This window comes from Leptodactylus fuscus, chromosome 2 (genome assembly GCF_031893055.1).
Source record: "Leptodactylus fuscus isolate aLepFus1 chromosome 2, aLepFus1.hap2, whole genome shotgun sequence".
Taxonomy (NCBI): domain Eukaryota; kingdom Metazoa; phylum Chordata; class Amphibia; order Anura; family Leptodactylidae; genus Leptodactylus; species Leptodactylus fuscus.
In genome coordinates, this window is record NC_134266.1 from 103490563 (window position 1) to 103515175 (window position 24613).

Here is a 24613-nt window from a genome sequence, read left to right on the forward strand (position 1 = left end):
AACCTCCAGACAGTATAATGTTCCATAGCTACCCTTCGAGACAGTATAATGTCCGATAGTAGAAAGCGAAGGAATCCGGTGTCGACCAGGTGATGTAATTAAAATATAACCTTTATTCTTCATTCATAAAAAAGACTATAAGACGCAGGTTTTAGAGGAGAAAAATAGGGAAAAAAAAATTTTCAGGCAAAAAATGGTAAAATATTTAATGTATGGGAGATGTAGTTTTGGAACAGCTGCAAGGCCACATTGACAGGTGACCCTGCAGCTGTACGGGGATGTATAGGGCGTTTTTTTTGTGGGGCCAGGTGTACTTTTTAGTTATACCATTTTGGGAAATTTTTATTGCTTAGATCACCTTTTATTTAATTCAGAGGCAAAACAGAGAGAAAAACCCGGCGGTTTAGCACTTTTGATTTTGACGTTCACTGTACATAAAACTATTAGTAGACTGGGCATTTTCAGACACAGGGATACCTAATGTGTATGTTTCACAGTAATGTTATACTTTTATATGTGATCTAGAGAAAGGAGGTGAACTTTTATTTATTTTATTTTTTTATTATTTTTAATTTTTAAGTGTTTTTTTTTTTTTTTTTTTACCATTTTATTATCCCCCGCCTAGGGGGCTTGAACCTGCAATGATTTGATTGCAAGTCCCATAGACCGCAATACAAGTGTATTGCCGTCTATGGGAGATTCTATACATTACTATCGCGGAGTGTCATAGACCAGCCGCGATAGTAATATATATCTATGACAGGCCTGGGAGCCTTCATTAGGCTCCCAGCTGTCATCGGAACAGGTCGGCTCCTGCGGCCTCGCCGTGCAGGAGCCGGCCTGCATCACTAAAGGTATGGGGCCGGTGGGGACCGGCCCCGGGGCTAACTAACTGCCGGGACCTGTGGAGGAGGAGCGGATTTACAGCATGGCCGCGCTACTGCCACCGCTGGTTTTCTTCAGTGGCAGGAGCGTGGCAATCTGCAGGCCCCGGGAGCTAAGACAGTCCCCGGCATCTGCTGTAATAGACCGGCAGATGCCGGGGAGTGTCTTAGCTGCCGGGGCCTGCAGATTGTCACGCTCCTGCTGCTGAAGAAAACCAGCGGTGGCAGTAGCGCGGCCATGCTGCAAATCCGCTCCTCCCCCCACATTCAGACTATAAGACGCACCCTCATTTTCCTCCAAAATTTGGGGGAAAAAAAGTGCGTCTTATAGTCCGAAAAATACGGTACATTGTAACCACTGGGAGTAAATTAAAGATGTACATGACATAATTCGGCATTTTTTACTCCCTGTGGTTACCATGTTACTTTTTTATGAAATAAGAATAAAGGTTATATTTTAATTACATCACCTGGTCGACTCCTTCACTTTCTACTGTACTCAGCTGGTTGGAGTCTCCATTGTATCCGTGCCTCCCAGGGAGATGATCACGATAACAGGATGAGCTGGATACGGGTCCATTCACACGGAGTAAACGTGTGCTAATTTTTGCAAAATACATGTGTAAAGAATACACGTGTAAAAATCAGACTCCCTTTGACTTCAATGACATTTTTTACACATGTAAAAAAAAAAAAAAAAAAAGCACCAAAAAGCACGTTTTTGGTGCATTTTTTGGCGCGTTTTTTTACGTGTAAAAAAATGTAATTGAAGTCATTCGGAGTCTGATTTTTACACGTGTATTCTTTACACGTGTTTTATGCAAAAATGAGCGCGAGTTTACTCAGTGTGCACGGGCCCTACTATTTATTTTTGGTTTTGTGAATGTCTGATAGTGGCCTTTGCACACAGTATAATGTCCAAAGTGGCCGCTCCACACAGAATAATGACCATAGTGGCCCCTCCCCACATTATAATGTCCCATAGTGGCCCCTCCAAACAGCATAATGTCACATTGCAGCCCCTGCACACAGTATAATATCCAATAGTGGCCCCTGCACACAGTATAATGTACCATAGTGGTCCTTTCACGCAGTATGATCTTCCATAGCAACCCCTTCCACAACTCATACAGGTATATGTTGTATGGGGCCTTAACACCCATGTAGTGAAGTACAGCAAAAAAAAATGCTGAGGAAAACACCGTGACAGAAACGTATCACGTTTTTTTTTCAGCAGCAATTTTCATTTCGATTTCTCAGAAATGGTTGGAGGCCCAATCGTGCACCTGACCAATGCATTTGCCTCAACACACACGGGCCCCCATTAGCTGATGCTGAAGCTGCACATGGTATCCTCCTGATATATAGGGAAAGTACATACCGGAGGTCACCATGTGCAGCTTCAGCATCAGCTAATGGCTGCTTGTAATCCATTTACTTATCTGCTGCCCGGACTTCCTCCCTCCCCCTCCTCCTCACAGTGAGTCGTCTCTCACATCGTAGAGTGAACAGTCTGCTGCGATGCTTCACTCCTCTGGAAAATGTGAGTATATTCTTTTGATAAAATATGTATGTTTAATATGTATATATGTGTACATTTGTGTAAAGTCTGTGTCTTGTATATTGTGTGAGTACTGTATGTTTGTATACAGGTATGTATATACAGTATACTATAATAATGTGTATGTGTGAGTGTATGTATATATGTGAGTATATATAGTAGTCATACATTCATATAAGTATATATGACATATATGGTATATGAATGTATATAAATGTATATGTGTGAGTACAGTGGCATAACTACCGGGGTAGAAGAGGTAGTGGCTGTTAGGATTGGGTCCCGCAGGTTGCTATCATAGTGCACAGTGCCACCTGCGGGTCAGTCCAACCATCCAGCATTCACCTTACTGAGCATGCTCAGACCTATTGGAGCTGCTCACAAGCTAAGTGCCATTTCTCCCCTATTGAGCATGAGCAGTGAGGACATCACCACCGACCCTATTGGGCAGAGACTTCCCTTTAAATAGTGTGAGCTGACGCCCGCCGGGGGCTCACACTTTGTCTAAAATTTTCTCAAAGTCCACGGAGTGAATGACAGTAGTCAGGGATAAGCTCCAGTATTCAGGCAGGTTGTCAGACTAGGCCTCTGTGTGGGGTTTCTCTGTTTCAATCTGGGTGCTGTTAGGTAGGACCTGTAAACCCTGAACTGCTAGATCAGGGCTAGGAGCGGTATACGCCATTCCAGCTTGTAGATCTGCAGCAGGTATGGTCTCTGAGATAGCCTATGTGTTACTGTCTGACTTCAGGTATGGCTCCTAGCTGTGTGCGAAAGCATGGGTGTGTGATGTCTCCAAGCTGTGTGCCGGAGCATGCAACACCCCTGGGGACTCCAAGCTGTGTGCAGGAGAATGTTCTAAAACTTCCGTGGTGGCCCCTAGCTGTCGCAGGGGTAAGTATGTGTGTTTGCTGGCCTGGGGTGAGTGTTAACCCTTGGCAGCTGTTTGTGTTTCACTTGTACTGGTACACCTGGCCAGTGAGCTAAACTGGCAGGATTTTAGTTGCACCTTGTTCACATGGAGTGTCGCACAGTACACATTGTTCACATTGAGTTCAGGCTGCAGTGTCTTGCAGTAGTTCACATTGAGTTAGGCTGCAGTGTCTTTGCAGTGGTTCACATTGATTTTCACACTGCAGTGTCTTTGTAGTAGTTCACATCTGAGTTCAGACATACAGCCTCCCACCATTGGGCCTGTGGACCTCACTGTAGTGTTCTACAGCTAAGAGGTTCTGTTGTTTAAAAAAAATATATATTTATATATATACAAAGAACCGTAACAGCAGCTGCCACAGGGCCCGGGACATTAGGGGGCCGGTGACAGCTGCTACCCCTGCAGGTTTTTTTTTTTTTACTTAATAGGTGTAACTCCAGCTGGTAAAGGGCTCTATTTACTTACCGATCCTGGTAGTGGCCGGGATCAGTAAGTGACACTGCGGGCCCCACAAGAACTATTATACTCGGGGTCTTTTCAGACCCCCAAGTATAATGATCGGAGGCCGGGGAGAGGTAAGAGAACAAAGTAAACACTGTTATTTACCTCTCCACTCTCCGTACAGGCATTGGGCCCAGTTGTCTGATGCCACATGACCGGGATCTGCGTCCCGGGTCATGTGACGTCCGTATGTCATTAAAGATTGCCGACACCACCAAGGACTCCAGCGGAGCTGGAGCTAGGTAAGTAACAGTGTTTTTTTTTTGTTGTTTTTTTTTTAAAATTGTTTGTATCCCCCCCTCCCGGGTCTCCAATTATTATATTCTGGGATCTGAAAGACCCCAGAGTATAATAATTGTTCATGGGTGTTCATTATGGGACATAATACTGTGTGCAGGGGCCACTATGGTGTATAATACTGTGTGCAGGGGCCACTATGGTGCATAATACTGTGTGCAGGGGTCACTATGGGACATAATACTGTGTGCAGGGGCCACAATGAGGCATAATAGAGCACGCAGGAATGTGGTGGGGGAGTCGGTTGGTCAAGGTCGTCGGTGTCAGGCAGGAAGGGGGGGGCCCCCATGTCAAAAGTTTGCCACGGACCCCGCCATTCCTAGTTATGCCACTGATTATACCGCTACAGAAATGGCCAGCATTTCCGTAGATATAAATGACATGATGCGATTTTCAAAAATGCAAATAAAAACACAGCTTTTCTGCTGGAAATTCTGCAATGTGTGGATGGGATTAGCCAGTATGTCATCCACTTTGCAGGTACAATAAAGTGAAGCATTTTTTTGCCATGGCGTTTCTATGCTCCCAAAACACAGCTTTTTTGCAACATGGGGCCTTAGCCTTAAACAGCTAGCTGACAATTCTGAATACTTTGTTATGCATTAGTGATTATTAGATCACTGTTCTGCTTATTTAAAATATGCATTGTATCATCCTGAATAAATTACAAGCACAACACAAAGAGCAAAATAGAAAACCACCTTTATTATATCATTAATTTATTATAAAATAATTTTACATTGGTAGGCAACCATGAAACTAGTTATCATTATAAACATATTACACTGAAGGCTACAAGAGATAAAAACAATGCAATATATACAGTATGAAGTATCATCTATAAGAAACTGTATAGGAAAACATATAGTACAACAGATAATCATTTGATATAGTATAGACAAGAAAGTGAACAGCATTGGTATACAAACTTATGTGGATATACAGGGGGTCCAAAATATATTTTGTTTTCCTCAAACAATATATTTCCAACAATAATATTCATGAAGCAAGACTAATATTTCAGTAACCAAGTCTATATGTCTGTAATAATTTGTTTTACCAAAAAATGTGCTGTTCGTGTGGGATGATAGGGGTGTGAAGTTTCCATACATATCACTGCTAGAATAGATATAATACAGAATAGGAAACAGCTAGTTACATCAAACAGGACATGTCAGTAATATACTAGACCGGCACTATTACTCCTCTGATTCCTGCCCATGAAAGTCACACCTTTAATTCCTGGGCACCAATACAATTGTATTCTATAGTTAACTGTCCCAGTTAGTGTCATCACTGGCCAGTGAAGAATGGGCCACTTAATAATTTTTTTTGTACTGGCAACCGGCTCATACGCTTATGGCTTATGTAATTTCGTAATATATGTGTATATATATATATATATATATATATATATATATATATATATATATATATCTTCATAGAAGAACACGTGTGTATATATATATATATATATATATATATATATATATATATATATAGTGTTGGCCAAAAGTATTGGCACCCCTGCAATTCTGTCAGATAATACTCATTTTCTTCCAGAAAATGATTGCAAGCACAAACTCTTTGGTATTAATGGTATTAATATCTTCATTTATTTTGCTTGCAATGAATAAACACAAAAGAGAATGAAAAAAAAGTCAAATCATTGATCATTTTACACAAAACTCCAAAAATGAGCTGGACAAAAGTACTGGTACCCTCAGCCTAAGGGAGCCTTCATACGAAACGCGCGTGTATTTTTGCAAAGTACACATGTAAAAATAAGACTCCCATTGACTTCAATGATGTTTTTTACACGTGTAAAAATACACCTGTAAAAATATGCCTGTAAAATGTCATTGAAGTCAATGGGAGTCTTATTTATACACGTGTATTTTTACACGTGTATTTTGCAAAAATACATGTGCGTTTACTCCATGTGAAGGCTCCCTAATACTTGGTACACAACCTTTACAAAATAACTGCGAACAACCGCTTCCGGTAACCATTAATAAGTTTCTTACAATGCTCTGCTGGAATTTTAGACCATTTCTTCTTTGGCAAATTACTCCAGGTCCCTGAGATTTGAAGGGTGCCTTCTCCAAATTGCCATTTTGAGATCTCTCCACAGGTGTTCTATGGGATTGAGGTCTGGACTCATTGCTGGCCACTTTAGAAGTCTTCAGTGCTTTCTCTCAAACAATTTTCTAGTGCTTTTTGAAGTGTGTTTTGAGTCATTGTCCTGCTGGAAGACCCATGACCTCTGAGGGAGACCCAGCTTTCTCACACTGGGTCCTACATTATGGTCCAGTGCCATGGGCTTTAAATTTCTTGATGGCATTGCGCACGGTAGACACAGGAACATTCAGGTCTTGGGAGATGGACTTGTAGCCTTGAGATTGCTCATGCTTCCTCACAATTTTGCTTCTCAAGTCCTCAGACAGTTCTTTGGTCTTCTTTCTTTTCTCCATGCTCAATGTGGTACACACAAGAACTGGCTGCAAGTGTGATTTAGTTATTGCCACCACCTGTACATAGACAAGTCAATGTACAGTAATATCTATCTACTGATGAACTTCGCTCAACTTACCTGCTCAGAAGTGCTGCTGCTGCCCTCTGCTGGTCCGGTCCTCTGTCCTTCATGTGGATTCAGAGCCCCCTGCGCCCCGCCTCCGCCTCCCTAAACTAGTATTATAGAGAAGGTGGGGCTTAGAAGAGTGTGGGCGGGTACTGATGCACTCACGTCTCCCCGCCTACACTCTCCAGCTGCACTGCCTACTCCCTGCATCTCTACAATACTAGTCTAGGGAGGCGGGGCACAGGGCGCTGTGAAGACATGTGAAGGACAGAGGACCGGACCCAGAAGAACTGGGAGCTGCAGCTGTGCAGTTAAGCGGACACCGGTGTGTGTGTGTGTGTGTGGGGAGGGTGGGGTGGGGTGGGGGGTTAATCACTACACAGCGTGGGGTCCAATAATTGAAAAAAAATTTTGTACAACATGCTGTGTAGTGAATAGGATCATTTTTAAAATCCGATCTCCGATTATTTAAAAATTCACATTGTCTTGCATTGGGATCGGGTTTGAATGGAAAATGATCAGAAATCGGATTTTAAAAATGATCCTGAAATTTCAAGATCGGCTCAACCCCAGTCTGAGCTCTACAATATGTAAAGTGCTGGGGGATATGGTGCTATATAAATAAAATGTATTATTATTTATATAGTCTCATACTGTCTAGTTGACAGACTCCACCACTATCATCACTGGGCAGTGGAAGAATACTCACTTGACAATACACATGTATTGGTAGACAAAAGTAATACCGCTGATATCTTTGGAAATCTTTGGAGTTGTTGCATAAAAATTGATAACAATTGAGGATTCAGTAGAGAGGATGACAGGTCCTCTTTAAAATTAAATATTGGCATTTAAGTAGCATTTTATGAATTTTCAAACCACCGAAAGGACTGTGACTTTCTTGTCAAAATTCAAATAGCAATCTACTTAGCTATCTATCTGTTATGTGTATATGTAGTACAGTGCAAAACTTTTAGGTAGGAGTGATATGACATAGGCAGTTGGTTCTGGAAAGAAGTAGTAGTCTAGGCTTCTCTTTTGGAGAACTGGGGCATATGGAGAGTGAGGATGCATACACAGAACTGTGAGACTAAGTTAGGCCTCACAGCCTGGAGATTATCCAGTTACATCAGATTGTGCCTAGAATTAGAAAGGAGGAAGAAATTCTCTCTTGCTGTGCTTTAGAAAACCTAGAACTGTATACCAGCTTGGTATCTGAGGATAATAGGGCTCAAAGAAAAAATTCTGCCTATGTCACAGGACAGACTGAGAAACCTGTTAACGGGTCAGTTCACACGTGAGCAAAGGGGAGGTTTTTGACAGCAGATTTCGCTTCAAAAACCGCCCCTTTACAATGGTGGTCTATGCAGACCGCCGGGCTTCTTTTTTCCGCTAGCGGCGGGCTGCTGCTAGCAGAGAAAAGAAGCGACATGTCGCGCTGGACCACAGCTTCCGTCTAGCGGCAGCACCCTCCTGTGTCGGCTCATTCATTTGAGCCAGCTACGGAGGGGAAAGCCGCGACCGCGATGGTCGTGGCAGGCGGGTTTTGACCACGAGACGCTTTCCGCGTCTCTCTCTCTCTGTCAAAACCTGCGCGGGCCACCACGTGTGAACTAGCCCTTAGCTTTCACTCCAGAGTGGGCATTAGTAATTCTATATGGGACTTTCTGAAGGTGAAGGAGGCTGACTAGAATAACCAGATTTAGTAAAGAAAATTCAGACTGCCAGCCAGGTGTACCAACTGCAAACTCAGCTCCAACTCCCAGTGTAAAGTCCCATGAAGTGTACCTCCATTTAAACTGTTCTACTGTGTTCCTCTTCAAGTAAAGAGTCTTATTATGCTGTTCCTTCATACCTTGTGTCTCCTGAGTTATATTCCTTTAAGGACATTATGGGCACTCCATTACCAATTATGCTCAGGAAGTGTGACAACTTGTAGGACAAGAGTTGAGGGAAAATACTTGTACCACCTACAGGTATCTGGAAGGCTCTCTTAGCAATGCACCAGCTCAGGAGAAAAACTGGAGGAATTGGTCGAGTTACTAGCCAGCATGATGCAAACTACTTCTATTCAAGAACTACTACTCCCAGCCACTCGGCTTACTCCACTGGGTTGCTACAATTACATAAATTACAATGATTTGAGCTAGTCTACATCCACAGAAGATCTGTGGTTGCTTATCCAAGATGTTTGGAGCAACTTCCCTGACAAGTTCCTTCAAATGCTTCTTGGAGGCATGAAGTAGCCGCGCCAAATATTGATTTGATTTAAATTTCTCTTTTGATTGGTTACTTTATTTTTGTCAATTAACAAAAGTATCAGTGAGCACTTTTTTTTTTTTGTAAAGTAATTAGAGATGAGCGAACAGCGTTCGATCAAATAGGTATTCGATCGAATATCAGGCTATTCGAGATATTCGATTCCAATTGAATACCACGCGGAAAACGCAGTAAAAATTCGTATCCCCTCCCACCTTCCCCGGTGCTTTTTTGGCACCAATAACTGTGCAGGGGAGGTGGGACAGGTACTACCACAACGTAGGCATTGAAAAAAAAAAAAAAGCCATTGGCTGCCGAAATCAGGTGACCTCGGATTTATAAGAATAGTGGCTGCCATGTTCGTCTCAGTTGCGGTTTGGAGAGATAGGGACCCTCTATCTGCAGAGGGTCAGATAGAATTGTAGCTTTTGTTAGTCAGGAAAAACTGAGCAACAACAGCTCTTTTCAGAGCTATACTGCAGGGAGAGGAGATATACAGCTCCGGTATAGCGATTCAACCTTCCAAAATATCCCAAAAGCCCTTTTTTCCCAACCATGGTATACAGTATATACTGGTCCCATAGGGGTAAGCAGAAACCTGTGTACTCACATAGGGTATATAGGATCCCATATACGCTCAATCCAGCTTTCCTTGGTGTATACCCACAAAAAACCTAAGTGCTATACACAGCAAATCTGTCAGGCCATATACGCTCAATCCAGCTTTCCTCGGTGTATACCCACAAAAAACCTAAGTGCTATACACAGCAAATCCGTCAAGCCATATACGCTCAATCCAACTTTCCTCGGTGTATACACCATAAAATCCGCATTTATATACATCTCAAAATGCGTAAGGCTAGTGCAAAGGGACAAGGACGGGGAAGAGGCCGGGGGCATGGAAATGCAGCTGGGGAGCAAGGTTGCGGTCAAGCTACAGCGCATCCCGTGCCTACTCCTCTGCAGCAGCAAGCATTGCGCTTCCCCACAGTCCCCAGCTTGATGGCCACATTAAGTAGGGTACAGAGTACAACACTAACCAGGCCCGAGCACCAGGAACAGGTGTTACAATGGCTAGCTGATAATGCTTCCAGAACATTCTCCACCAGCCAGTCAGCCTCTACTTCAACTCCTCCTCCTACCCAACAGTCTGGTCCTCCTTCCTCACAACATGCCCAGTCTTCCCAGCAGAGTAATCCCACCTTTCAGGAGCTGTTTTCGGGTCCTTTCACTGTCCCTCTTTCTGTCCCACCACTTCCCGAATCCCAGGAGCTACCAGATGTGTTTCTGTGTCCTGATGCCCAAACAATGGAGCATCTGCCATCTCCTGTTGATTTTGTTGTTGACAAGCAACCCGCCCTCAGTGACGATGATGAGACACAGTTGCCATCAGGGAAGCCTGTTCACATGTGCGGTGTGCAGGAGGAGGAGCCAAGAGAGGAATTGGAAAAGGAGGTGGTGGACGACGAGGACACTGACCCGACCTGGACAGGGGGGATGTCAAGCGGGGAAAGCAGTGTAGATGTGGAGGGAAGTGCAGCACCAAAGAGGGTGGCTAGAGGCAGAGGCATGTCCAGAGGCAGAGGACAACTGCTTCACCGAAGCCAGGCCACAGAAAGCAAGGCCCAAGATGTTCCCTATTCTAGCCAGCCTAGAAAAACTCCCCTCATCGAGGCCACGTTCTTCGGTGGTGTGGAGATTTTTTAATGTATGCGTGGAGGACAAATATAGTGCGGTTTGCACACTTTGCAACTCAAAACTGAGTAGGGGCTCTGAAAAGAGCAACCTTACGACCACTGCCATGTGCCGTCATTTGGAAGGCAAGCACTGGGCTCAGTAGGAGAGAGCAAACGCAGGGAAATCATTGCCCGACGTTGCCGCCACTGCCTCTCCCACTGCTGCCAGTACTGGTGCTGCAGTCCAGACCACCAGCCAGGACACCTCCACATCTGCTTCCACCACTTTGGGGACTTCTCCCTCATCCTCCCGTTTTCCTGCCTCAGCTCCTTCTCCTGCACCATCATGCGTCTCTTCCCAGGAATCCACCATCTCCCAGACGTTTGAGCGCAGGCAAAAGTACAGCGCTACCCACCCACATGCACACGCCTTAAACACGCACATCTCCAAACTCCTGGCCCAGGAGATGTTGCTGTTCCGGCTTGTGGAAACTCAGGCCTTCAGTGACCTGATGGCAAGAGCGGCACTTCGCTATGCTGTCCCTAGCCGTCACTACTTCTCCCGGTGTACCATCCCCACCTTGCATCAGCATGTGTCACGCAACATAAGGCGGGCCCTAAGTTCCACGCTTTGCACAAAGGTCCACTTGACCACCGATGCGTGGACAAGTGCATGTGGACAGGGATGCTACATTTCACTGACGGCACACTGGGTGAATGTCGTTGAGACTGGGACCGGGTCACAAACTGGGGCAGTCTACCTCGTATCCCCGCCCAACATTCCTGGAAGGGGCTCTGAACCACCACCCTCCTCCTCCGCCATCACATCGACCCCAGCTACCTGCTGGAAACGCTGCAGCACTGGCGTGGGAAGACCTCAGTGGGCCGTGCTGAAGCTCATCAGCTTGGGGGACAGACAGCACACTGCCTCCGAGGTGAGGGATGCCCTCCTTGATGAGACGTCAATATGGTTTTTGCCGCTGCACCTGGGCCCAGGCAGGGTTGTGTGTGATATCGGCCCACATTTTCAATTTATTTTATTTTTTTTAAATGTAGATTGTGAGCCCCACATAGAGCTCACAATGTACATTTTTCCCTATTAGTATGTCTTTGGAATATGGGATGGAAATCCATGCAAACACGGGGAGAACATACAAACTCCTTGCAGATGGTTTTTTGCCCTTGGCGGGAATTGAACACCAGGACTCCAGCGGTGCAAGGCTGCAGTGCTAACCACTGGGCCACTGTGTGGCCCCCCCACTTTTCAATTTAGTGGTGCAACGGTTTTTAAAAACGCGAGCGACTGGTGAAGTGCGGTGCTTGTATGCCCACTTTCGCAAGTCTACAGTAGCCGCTGCTAGCCTCAAAAGACTCCAGCAATGCCTACATCTGCCCGAACACCGGCTGTTGTGCGACGTCCCCACACGCTGGAACTCGAGGTACCACATGTTGAGCAGAGTGTGTGAGCAGCAGAGACCCTTGATGGAGTACCATCTCCAAAACCCAAGGGTTCCTCAACCCCAGCTCCCGCGGTTTCTGCACCATGAGTGGCCATGTATGGCAGACTTATGCGAGATCTTGCATGCACTAGTGAGTGCAACAATTCCGCTCCTGTGTGTGATGTATGCTGTATGCATTGTATGCTGAGGAGTCGGGCATAGGAGCAGAACCATTCCAGCAGGATAGTCAGTGCACACTCCTGTCCGCTTCACAGCGTATAATGACGGAAGGGGAGGATGACGAAGTGGCAGATGATCTCATTGTCACTCAGGAGGCTAGTGGGAAGTTCAGTGCGTCCCATTGTTGCAGTGCGGATGGGGCGAAAGGGAGGAAGAGGAGGAAATGGAGAATGACCATTCCGGTGGGGGCAGCGAAGTCATGCCAAGTAACACTCTGGCACACAAAGCTGAATTCATGGCCAGGGCCACACGGTGGCTCAGTGGTTAGCACTGCAGCCTTGCAGCGCTGGGTCCTGGTGTTCAAATCTCACCAAGGGCAAAAAACCATCTGCAAGGAGTTTGTATGTTCTCCCCGTGTTTGCATGGATTTCCATCCCATATTCCAAAGACATACTGATAGAAGAAGAAAAAAGAAGAAGAAGAAGAAGAAGAAGAAGAAGAAGAAAAAAAAAAAGTACATTGTGAGCTCTATGTGGGGTTCACAATCTACCTTAAAAAACAAAGCTGAATTCATGTTGGGGTGCTTTTCAAGTGAAAAACGCCTTGGCAAAATCCTGGAGAGCAACCAATACTGGATTTCTGCAATCCTAAACCCCCGGTATAAAAATAACATCTCGACTTTTATTCCGGTAGAGGGGAGGGCCAATCGCATTAATGATTGCCACAAGCAACTGGTGCAGAATATGATGGAAATGTTTCCATCAACGCTCATTGGCGGCAGAGAGGAGAGTTCCTCCAAGAGGCTAACAACTGCCATCCGGTCCGCACCCACCAGGGGCACACTCTCCAAGGTCTGGGACACGTTATTGGCACCCCCTTGCCAAACTACCACCACTGAGGAGTCTAGTGTCACCAGGAGGGACAAGTATAGGCGCATGTTGCGGGAGTACCTGGCCGACCACAGCCCTGTCCTCTCCGATCCCTCTGCGCCCTACACTTATTGGGTCTCCAAGTTGGATTTGTGGCTGGAACTTGCGCTTTACACCTTGGAGGTACTTTCCTGCCCTGCCGCCAGCGTGCTATCGGAAAGGGTCTTCAGCGCAGCCAGTGGCATCATCACAGATAAGCGCAGCCAGCTGTAAGCTGACAGTGCTGACCAGCTGACTTTCATCAAAATGAACAGCCACTGGATTGACCCATCATTTACAAGTCCACCAGTGTCAAGCACCCCAACATGAAGTTCCATGTGTGTGCTCAACCTCTCCAGTTCCTCCTCCACCATCAGCGTTGCACAATTCTGCTACTACTAGGCTCAATCCACCCTATTTCCCCAAAACTCTACTGGTTAGAGGCTCAATCCACCCTGATTCCCCCAAACTCTGCTGGTTAGAGGCTCAATCCACCCTAATTTCCCCAAACTCTGCTGGTTAGAGGCTCAATCCACCCTAATTCTTCCAAACTCTCCTGGTTAGAGGCTCAATTCAACTGAAATGGCAACAATTTAAAACTAATTATTTAATGATATACATTAAAATGAAAAACCCAGGGTATAAATATGTATAATGAAATAAAAAAAATATACCTCACAATGTGTGAATTGTGATTAATTATAGGCCTATCCTAAATGCAGGGATAAGTCTAAACCATGGATGCAACACTAGGACCCTGAATAAAACTAGTCCATAGGATATCAGGGAGACTATCCCTCACTATATCAGAGTTAACTGTGCGCAACCCAAAAAATCACATCAACTGCAAGGTATATATAACAATGCTCAAAATATAATTTTATAGAGCAAAAGGAAACAGCCTCTTACAAGATGTATCAGAGGGTGTTTAAAAATATTAGTAGCTATAACCTCAGACATATGCTGTATGTGATACCAGCCAGCCAAATAATTAACTGCTCTTGTGTGGGGCTATAGAAATGGAGGTCACAGTGGATTAATCCCATTACCCCAAACAAAATCTTATAGTGTCCAGAAAAAAACAATGGACATTGCAAGGTCAATATAACAAAGCCTGAGTTCTCAGCATTGGTAAAACAAATACCAAGAGACACAGGCAGTATACAAATGCTCCAGACTTCAATGTGAGGTGCCAAATGATTTCAAAATCAGCTACCTGAAAGTGTAATTTTTATATCAAAGTGTTGTTTTTTGTCTCTACATGTTTCCTCCCATTACAGGGAATCCTCAGGAGACTAATAGTAGAGGAGCAGCCTCATGTGTAGCAATTAACAAAATACACTGTTCAGCCTGCCTACGAGATATTCGTGCAGCCACAACGTATCTAGCTCAGATGATTCCTATTATAGCTGTCTTATAGTAGAGTATATAGCTAGCCTGTATAAAAGTTCTCCGATGTGGTAGTGACAACTACCCTTCCCCACGCCTTGATGGTAGGCGCAGATACTTTGAGATACAGCCAAAGGCAGAGCACCACAGCCAGTCCTCTTTATACCCTGGACCAAGGGTACACTCACCTGTCCTCGCAATCTTCCGCTCCAGACTGTGGGCGGGTATATCAAACAACACTTTGATATAAAAATTACACTTTAAGGTAGCCGATTTTGAAATCATTTGGCCCCTCACATTGAAGTCTGGAGCATTTGTATACTGCCTGTGTCTCTTGGTATTTGTTTTACCAATGCTGAGGGCTCAGGCTTTGTTATATTGACCTCTCAATGTCCATAGTTTTTTTCTGGACACTAAGATTTTGTTTGGGGTAATGGGATTAACCCACTGTAGCCTCCATTTCTATAGGCCCTAGCCTGAGGCGAACTACAGAAAGGAGCGAAGGGACGTGGTCGAGTGAAGGGGGCGGGCTTAGCACCGTTCGCAGGCAGAGAGCAGGCACGGAGATGACCTGCTCTCTGCCTGAGCGTGAGGGGAGGCTGCTGGAGCAGCGCTGCTCCAGCGGCCTCCTCAAACCACCGCTCGGTGCTAAGCCAGTCCAGGACAGCTTGATCTGGACTGGCTTAGGTAATCAAAAATGCCGCCCTCCCTGGGGTCCTGACATAGCACCACCTGAAGCGCTCGCTTCAGGTCACCTCATGGGAGGTGCAGCGCTGAACCCCACACAAGAGCAGTTAATTATTTGGCTGGCTGGTATCACCTAAAGCATATGTCTAAGGCCTGTCATCTGAGGTTATAGCTAACATTTTTAAACACCCTCTGATACATCTTGTAAGAGGCTGTTTCCTTTTGCTCTATAAAATTATATTTTGAGCATTTTATATATACCTTGCAGTTGATGTGATTTTTTGGGTTGCACACAGTTAACTCTGATATAGTGATATACAGTAGTCTCCCTGATATCCTATGGACTAGTTTTATTCAGGGTCCTAGTGTTGCAGCCATGGTTTAGACTTATCCCTGCATTTAGGATAGGCCTATAATTAATCACAATTCACATATTGGGAGGTATATTTTTTTATTTCATCATACATATTTATACCCAGGGTTTTTCATTTTAATGTACATCAATAAAGAATTAGTTTTAAATTGTTGCCATTTCAGTTGGAATTACGGTTGGAATATATTGTTCCCTTTGGACTATTGTTAGAGGCTCAATCCACCCTGATTACCCCAAACTCTGCTGGTTAGAGGCTCAATCCACCCTGATTCCCCAAAACTCTTTTGCTGGTTAGAGGCTCAATCCACCCTAATTCCCTCAAACTCTGCTGGTTAGAGGCTCAATCCACCCTGATTCCCCAAAACTCTTTTGCTGGTTAGAGGCTCAATCCACCCTAATTCCCTCAAACTCTGCTGGTTAGAGGCTCAATCCACCCTGATTCCCCAAAATTCTGCTGGTTAGAGGCTCTATCCACCCTGATTCCCCCAAACTCTGCTGGTAAGAGGCTCAATCCACCCTAATTTCCCCCATACTCTGCTGGTTAGAGGCTCAATCCACCCTGATTCCCCAAAACTCTGCTGGTTAGAGGCTCAATCCACCCTGATTCCCAAAAACTCTGCTGGTTAGAGGCTCAACTCACCCAAAGGGCCAAAAACTCTGCTGGTGCAAGACTCAACTCATGCCAAGGGCCAAAAACTCTGCTGGTGCAAGGCTCAACTCACCCCAAGGGACAAAAACTAAATATCTGCTGTTTAAAGGCTCAACTCACACAAAGAGCCAAAAACTCTGCTTTTTAAAGAATCAACTAACCCCAAGGGTCATAAGCTCTGCTGGTGCAAGGCTCAGCTCACCCCAAGGGCCAAAAACACTGCTGGTGCAAGGTTCATCTCACCCCAAGAGCCAAAAACACTGCTGGTACAAGGCTCAACTCACCCCAAGGGCCAAAAACACTGCTGGTGCAAGGCTCAATTCACCCAAAGGGCCAAAAACTAAATCTCTGCTGTTTAAAGGCTCATCTCACCCCAAGGGCCAAAAACACTGCTTGAGCATGGCTCAACTCACCTCAAGGGCCAAAAACAGTGCTGGTGCAAGGTTCAACTCAGCCCAAGGCCAAAAACACTGCTGGTGCAAGGCTCAACTCACCCCAAGGGCCAAAAAAACTGCTGGTGCAAGGTTCAACTCACCCCATGGGCCAAAAACTAAATCTCTGCTGATTAAAGGCTCAACCCACCCAAAGGGCCTAACATTCTGCTGGTGCAAGGCTCAACTCAATTAAAGGTGCAACGTTTAGATGGCTTATTTTCAAACTGAGGGTGATTCCTTTTGGTAAGATCTAATGGATGTTTCCAGCCCTGATTATCCTGGTTGATCATGTTCAGTAATGAGGCCAGCTCAGCATGAGGATCTTTTACGTTTGGTTGTCCATGCCCACTAATGTGCATGAAGACTCAATCACAGTAAATGTTCTTATTTTTCTCCAATTCAATCTCTGAATGAACTGCTCTGAAATATGGCCTAGGCACTGCTGCAATGGCAATCACTGGGTTTTTCTGTTCTGGTTCCAAAGAATCTTGTGTCTTACTTGAAGAAGAGACAATCTTAGGCTGACTGCTGGTTGCTTGTGCTGCAGCATTTGGAGTTGGGTCTGTCAGCTTTGTGATGAACTCCTCTGTACACACACATCCACAATGATACTTAAGAGTGGGTATTGTTGAATTTCCCATTGCCTATTCCATCTGTGGTTGTCGTGGGCAAAGTGATTCAAGGGGATGCTTGGCAATGTTTCTTTAGCTTAAAATTTGTGTTTCTGCCCATACAATTGGGGAGGAAAGAAGGCTTCCAGGTATTTTTCCACTTTCCATAGAGGTTGTATGGAGTGTGGAATGTGTGTAGTTGATAGGCTGTGATAGTGGGGTAAAATTGTGACTTGGGCGTGTTAGATGCTTCCCCTGCTGTCCCAGTTGTATTCCAGAGGTGTTGTCATCATTTGCTGAGGTGTCATAGTGGACTTGGTGACCCTCGTTAGTCGAATAGTGATTTCTCCTGAAACAAACTTTTTTTCCCCATAGACTATAATGGGATTCGATATTCGTTCGAATAGTCGAATATTGAGGGGCTATTCGAATCGAATATCAAATTACTATTCACTGTTCGCTCATCTCTAAAAGCAATCTTTATTTTTGATAGAAAATAAAAGAAAACATAAAATAACCTTACTTGCCCACAAGCCTAAGAAGTTCAGCAACCTCTCAGTCACATGTGTCTCTAACACACAGACAGGCTTTCTTGCAGACAACCATGGGCAAGATCCGTGTGCTATCCTTGTTTTTCACGGATAGTACACTGACCCATTCATGCAGGTGGGGGGAGTGGTGGATTCTGCCTCACATCATGGGGTTGGGGGGGTCATAACAATGTCCATCATTTACATCCCTGGGATGAAGTAAGTAACTTAAGGGACATCCCCTTTAAATAGCTGCCCACTCTCAATTAAATAAATTATTAATTATCAGGTGAGGGCCTATGCCTGCTACTTCACACAGGAGAGGAACCTGGGAGAAATACAGTATATCCCCCCTTCACAAACAATCCTGCACACATCACTGTACATATATATATGTTATAATCGTATAATTTATATAAAAATTAGTGTCTGTCTGTTCTTTATGTGTGACCACAGGTACATCAGGTGTACGAGAAGATTTTAGACCCGGTCTCAGCTCTCTAGGACATACCATTCCTGAGATACAGTATTCCCAAAAAATGAAATGCATTAGTCAATAAGTCTTTCACTCATATTCCAACTGCCATACATATGTTTACATGTCCCTTATCAGACAATAGAAGCACATATTTGTTTGTATGTACAGTGGGTATAGAAAGTATTCAGACCCCTTTAAACTTTTCCCTCTTTATTTCATTGCAGCCATTTGCTAAAATAAAAAAAAGTTCACTTTATTTCTCATTAATGTACGCTCAGCACTCCATCTTCACAACCCCCCCCCCCCAGAAATGTAGATATTTTTGCAAATTTATTAAAAAAGAAAAATTGAAATATCACATAGACATAATTGTTCAGACCCTTTTTTAAGTATTTAGTAGAAGCTTTTGAGTTAGTTCAGCCATGAGTCTTCTAGGGAATGTTGTAACAAGTTTTTCACATCTGGATTTGGGGATCCTTTGCCATTCTTCCTTTTAGATCCTCTACAGTTCCGTCAGGTTGGATGGTGAACCGTAATTTTCAGGTCTCCAGAAATGCTCAATTGGGTTTACGTCAGGGCTCTGGCTGGGCCAGTCAAGAATGGTCACAGAGTTGTTCTGTAGCCACTCCTTTGTTATTTTAGCTGTGTGCTTAGGGTCATTGTCTTGTTGGAAGATGAACCTTTGGCCCAGTCTGAGGTCCAGGTCTCTGTACTTAAAAAAAAGAAATTATCTGCTGCACATTCTTGATTCAGTGAGGAATAAACAAATACATTTATTGTGAAGTTAACGTAGGTTGATGCGCCATGGAAAACCGGTATTTAGGTATAAATGAAAAATTGATTCAATGTTAAGCAGGGACGTTTCGGTCTAATGACCTTGATCATGCCAGATCTAAAAATAATGAAAAAAACATTACTATCTGATGGCGTACCAAAAAAAATACACAAATAATAACGATCATTATGTATACATTAGAGATGAGCGAACACTGTTCGATCGAATACATATTCGATCGAATATCAGGCCGTTCGAGGTATTTGATTACAATCGAATACCACGAGGCAAACGCAGTAAAAATTCGTATCCCCTCACTCCTTTCCTGGCACGTTTTTTGCACCAATAACTGTGCAGGAGAGGTGGGACAGGGACTACGACAATGGAGGCATTGAAAAAAATTGGAAAAAGGAATTGGCTGGCTAAATCAGGTGACCTCCAATTTAGACGAATGGTGGATTTAACATTCGACTAATTTGGGACTGTGAACTATGTGACTGTGAGACAGGGACAGATCCACAGGCAGGGTTAGCTAGGGATTACCTTTATTTAGGGGGGAATGTTACTCACCCAGCTCTTTGGGGCTCTATCTGGTCGGGATCCCTGTCAGCTTGCGATATGCGCGGGCTGACTTTTTCCCATAGGAATGCATTGACCAGCGTTGATTGGCCGAATGCCATACAGAAGTACGGCATTCGGCCAATCAACGCTGTTCAATGCATTCCTATGCCGAGATGAAGCAGAGCTGAACCTGCTACACACTCAGCTCTGCTGCATCGGACTGCTACATCGGCCAGCAATGCTACATCGGGCCGTGCACTCAGCTTGGCTACTCCGGAGTAGCCGAGCTCAGCGAACGGCCAGCTCTGCTTCATCTCCGGTGTAGCAGTGCTGGCCGATGTAGCAGTGTCCGATGTAGCAGTCCGATGCAGCAGAGCTGAGTGTGTAGCAGGTCCAGCTCTGCTGCATCGGACTGCTACATCGGACACTGCTATATCGGGCCGTGCACTCAGCCTGGCTACTCCAGAGTCTGTGTCTCAGTCTGTGAATAACTTAAGTAAGGAAGATAAGAACCTGGGAGAGACAGTGTGAACTGAGGGAGATAAAAAAAACTTACCAATGTGTGAAGTACAAGGAGCCTCCATGGCGTTGTGGCAAAGGAAGTAAGAAGGGGGTTTAAGTAGTACTAATTGAGCGCAGGTGGAATAGGGTGTGTAGCATGTCAATAGTACTGAAGGAAACCGGAGCAGGGAAAAACGTTCTTTACCTCTCTCACCAAGACTCTTCTCCCACGAATGCTCAGTTTGACCGGACCACCAGGGTTAGGAAGAGTTCTGGTCATCCCAAACGTCTTCCATATAAGGATTATGGAGGCCACTGTGCTCTTTGGAACCTTGAGTGCTGCAGAAATTCTTTTGTAACCTTGGCCAGATCTGTGCCTTGCCACAATTCTGTCTCTGAACTCCATGGGCAGTTCCTTTGACCTCATGATTCTCTACACTGTGAGCTGTGAGGTCTTATATAGACAGATGTGTGCCTTTCCTAATTAAGTCCAATCAGTTTACTTAAACACAGCTGGACTCCAATGAAAGAGTATAACCATCTCAAGGAGCATCAGAAGGAAATGGGCAGCATGTGAGTTAAATATGAGTGTGATGTGAATTTGATATTTAATTTTTTCTTTTTTAATAAATTTACAAAAATATCTTCATTTCTGTTTTTTTCTGTCAAGATGGGGTGCTGAGTGTACATTAATGAGAAATAAAATGAACTTTTTCGATTTTAGCAAATGACTGCAATGAAACAGAGTGAAAAATGTTAAAGGGTCTGAATACTTTCCGTACAAACTGTATATGTCAGGGTTAGGCACCCTTTGGCACTCCAGCTGCTATAAAACTACAACTCCCAGCATGCATACTTGCTCATCTATTTTTGAAAGGGATCCTATCATTCAATCACTTTTTTAAAGAAAGGCTATTCATCTCCTACCTTTCGTTGTATTTTCCGTGCCGCCGTTTGCCTAAAGTCCTGGTTTTTCTCGGTATGTAAATGAGTTCTTTTGCAACACTGGAGGCGGTCCCCAGCACTCAAACAGCACTGGGGGCATCCCCAATGCTGCCAGAGAACTCTCCAGCACCGCCTCCATCATCTTCTGGAATGAGGTCTTCACCGCGTCTTCTTCCCGCGATGACTTGTAACTTCTAGGCCTCCGGCCTAGGGCAAGCCGACTGCGCATGCCCGCCAGCCATGGCTGCTTACAATATTGTGTCAGCGGCCATTTTTCTTGTGGCCGCGGGCATGCACAGTCGGCTTTGCCCTAGGCCCGAGGCCTAGCAGTTAGAAGACACCACCGGAAGAAGACGCGGTGAAGACCTTGTTCCAGAAGAAGATAGAGGCGGCGCTGGAGAGTTCTCTGGCAGCATTGGGGACCCCCCCAGTGCTGTTTGAGCACTGGGGCTTGCCCCCAGTGCTGCAAAGAACTCATTTACATACCGAGAAAAAACAGGATTTTAGGCGAACGGTGGCGCGGAGAAGACAACAAAAGGTAGGAGACGAATAGCCTTTCTTAAGACTATTCCGACGTATTAATTTGAAAAAAAAGTTGTTGAATGATAGGATTCCTTGAAATTCCCTTGGAATAGAATGGAGCATGTTGGCAGTTGTAGTTTGACAGCAGCTGAAGTGCCAAAGGTTGCAGACCCCTGATATATATATATATATATATATATATATATATATATATATCATTTTTTAATGGATATAATTTCTCTTACAATATTATTTTTCTTTGTAAAGGGACAAGTTTATCTTTACACAGGAAGCATCAGTGTTTCACTGTGATCTAATCATCTTTCTTAATATGACAGACACCAGGCATCCCTGCCACACCTGGAGCAGATGATTCCTCAAGAATCTCCATTACTTTTTTCCGATTGTTTCGTGTCCTGCGCTTAGTCAAGCTCTTGAGTCGTGGTGAAGGAGTAAGAACTCTGCTCTGGACATTTATCAAATCCTTTCAGGTAAAAGTACCTGTATGGTAATAATTCTTATAGGCAATCTAAAATAAACAAAGTACAAAGCAGAATAAGAGGTTAAAGGGATTCTATAATAAAAAAAATCCTTTCTAAAGGCTATTCCAACATGCTTTTATTTTAAAATTGATTTTTTCAATGATAGAATCTCTTTAACCACTTCAGTACCGGGCCACTTTGTGGTCCAGGACCAGACACATTTATAGTTTTTTTTTTTTGTATGTGCAGTTTTGTACTATTGCAACTATTGTACGAAGTGGCAGAACTACCCCCATAGCAGCAGAGGCAGCTGCCACAGGGCCCGGGACATTAGGGGCCCGGTGACAGCTGCTACCGCTGCTATCATTATTCTCGGAGGTCTTTTCAGACCCCCGAGTATAATGATCGGGGCCCCCTGTTGGTGGAATACTTTCCACCAACAGGGGGCCCCGAAGCTGCAGCAACGGCTGACACATAGGAGCTGCAGGTCTGGCTCCTCTCAGCGCTTCAGGACGCTCCCTCTCCCCCTCTCTACCCCCCTCCCTTTCTCTGCCTGTCCTCTGCCCACCAATGAGAGGGCTGAGGAGAGCCCAGGAGGCGGGGCTTATCCCTGCCGAGCTCCTGCCGTCCTGCACTCAAAAGGAGAGGAAGAAGCTGCTGCTCCAGGAAAATGAAACTAAAGAAAGAAAACAGGTACATACTGGGGTTACTATACTTATTAATATCAGGTACACAGGTACATACTGGGGTTACTATACTTATTAATATCAGGCATTTGGGGTGATTACTTTTGTTTTAGTAACTCCATGCGCCTCATATTAATAGCAGTTAACCCTATCATGTCCCTCACATTAACCCCTGTGTGCCTCACCATAAGAGTTACTGATATGTGAGACATATGGGGATAATAATAATGAAGATACTTTATTATTACCTCCATGTCTCTCACATATCAGTAACTCTTATGTGAGATACACAAAGGTTAATGTGAGGGACATGATGGGGGTAACTGCTATTAATATGAGGCACATGGAGTTACTAAATTTTTAATGCACATGACCAGATTTTTTATCCACAGTTGTCCTGGTATAGCAGTCAGCGGGTGACAGTATTTAGTCCTGTAGGGGCCACTATGGGACATAATACTTTGTGCAGTGGCCACTATTGGGTATAATACTGTGTGCAGGGGCCACTATGGGGCATAATACTGTGTGAAGGGGCCACTATGGAACATAATAGAGCGCGCAGGAATGCGTAGGAGGGACTCGGTCGAGATCTTCGGTGTCGGGGGGGCCCCATGTCAAAAGTTCGCCACGGGGCCCCGCCATTCCTAGTTACGCCACTGATTGTACTGATTGCTGTGCTTTATTATATTTATTTGTATATTATATGTCTATTTCACATTGGTTTCCTTGTTTCTCTTCAGGCATTACCGTATGTTGCTCTTCTCATTGTAATGCTGTTTTTTATCTATGCTGTCATTGGAATGCAAGTAAGTATGGATATTTTCATTACACATTTTAAAAAGTGAAATCTAACAAACAAAAAAAAAAAGACCGTTGATTAGTGTCAAAAGACTATGTTAATGGAATTTGTGTATTCAAACTGTTATTCCACTAGTATCTTTCTACAGGCTGTCTGAAACCTGTTTGGATTTGAGTTTTCAATTGCTGGAAACTATTCCAAAAAAAGTAAACCACACTCCAGTAGTTCAAGTAGTTCATAGAATTTATATGGTATCACTGATGTGAAAAACCTTTACAAGGCTGTTGCAGCAGTACAATGGTATGGTTATAGTGACCGTAGTCTTATTTGTAAAGTGCGCCTGTGTGTGTAGTTATGCTTTCTAACTTCAAACCATATACAGTCCTATGAAAAAGTTTGGGCACCCCTATTAATCTTAATCATTTTTAGTTCTAAATATTTTGGTGTTTGCAGCAGCCATTTCAGTTTGATATATCTAATAACTGATGGACACAGTAATATTTCAGGATTGAAATGAGGTTTATTGTACTAACAGAAAATGTGCAATATGCATTAAACTAAAATTTGACCGGTGCAAAAGTATGGGCACCTCAACAGAAAAAGTGACATTAATATTTAGTAGATCCTCCTTTTGCAAAGATAACAGCCTCTAGTCGCTTCCTGTAGCTTTTAATCAGTTCCTGGATCCTGGATGAAGGGATTTTGGACCATTTCTTTCTACAAAACAATTCAAGTTCAGTTAAGTTTGATGGTCGCCGAACATGGACAGCCCGCTCTCAAATGATCTGAAAACAAAGATTGTTCAACATAGTTGTTCAGGGGAAGGATACAAAACGTTGTCTCAGAGATTTAACCTGTCAATTTCCACTGTGAGGAACATAGTAAGGAAATGGAAGATCACAGGGACAGTTCTTGTTAAGCCCAGAAGTGGCAGGCCAAGAAAAATATCAGAAAGGCAGAGAAGAAGAATGGTG

The 24613-nt window shown here is 44.2% G+C and overlaps 1 protein-coding gene across 1 annotated transcript in view; it reads left to right on the plus strand.

Moving 5' to 3' along the window:
* Positions 1-24613, plus strand: part of CACNA1S (calcium voltage-gated channel subunit alpha1 S) — a 676496-nt gene that overhangs the window by 399844 nt on the left and 252039 nt on the right. Inside the window, exons 29-30 of the mRNA XM_075263101.1 lie at positions 22011-22163; positions 23581-23646. Coding sequence (XP_075119202.1) covers positions 22011-22163; positions 23581-23646 — 219 coding nt within the window. The remainder of the gene's footprint in view (positions 1-22010; positions 22164-23580; positions 23647-24613) is intronic.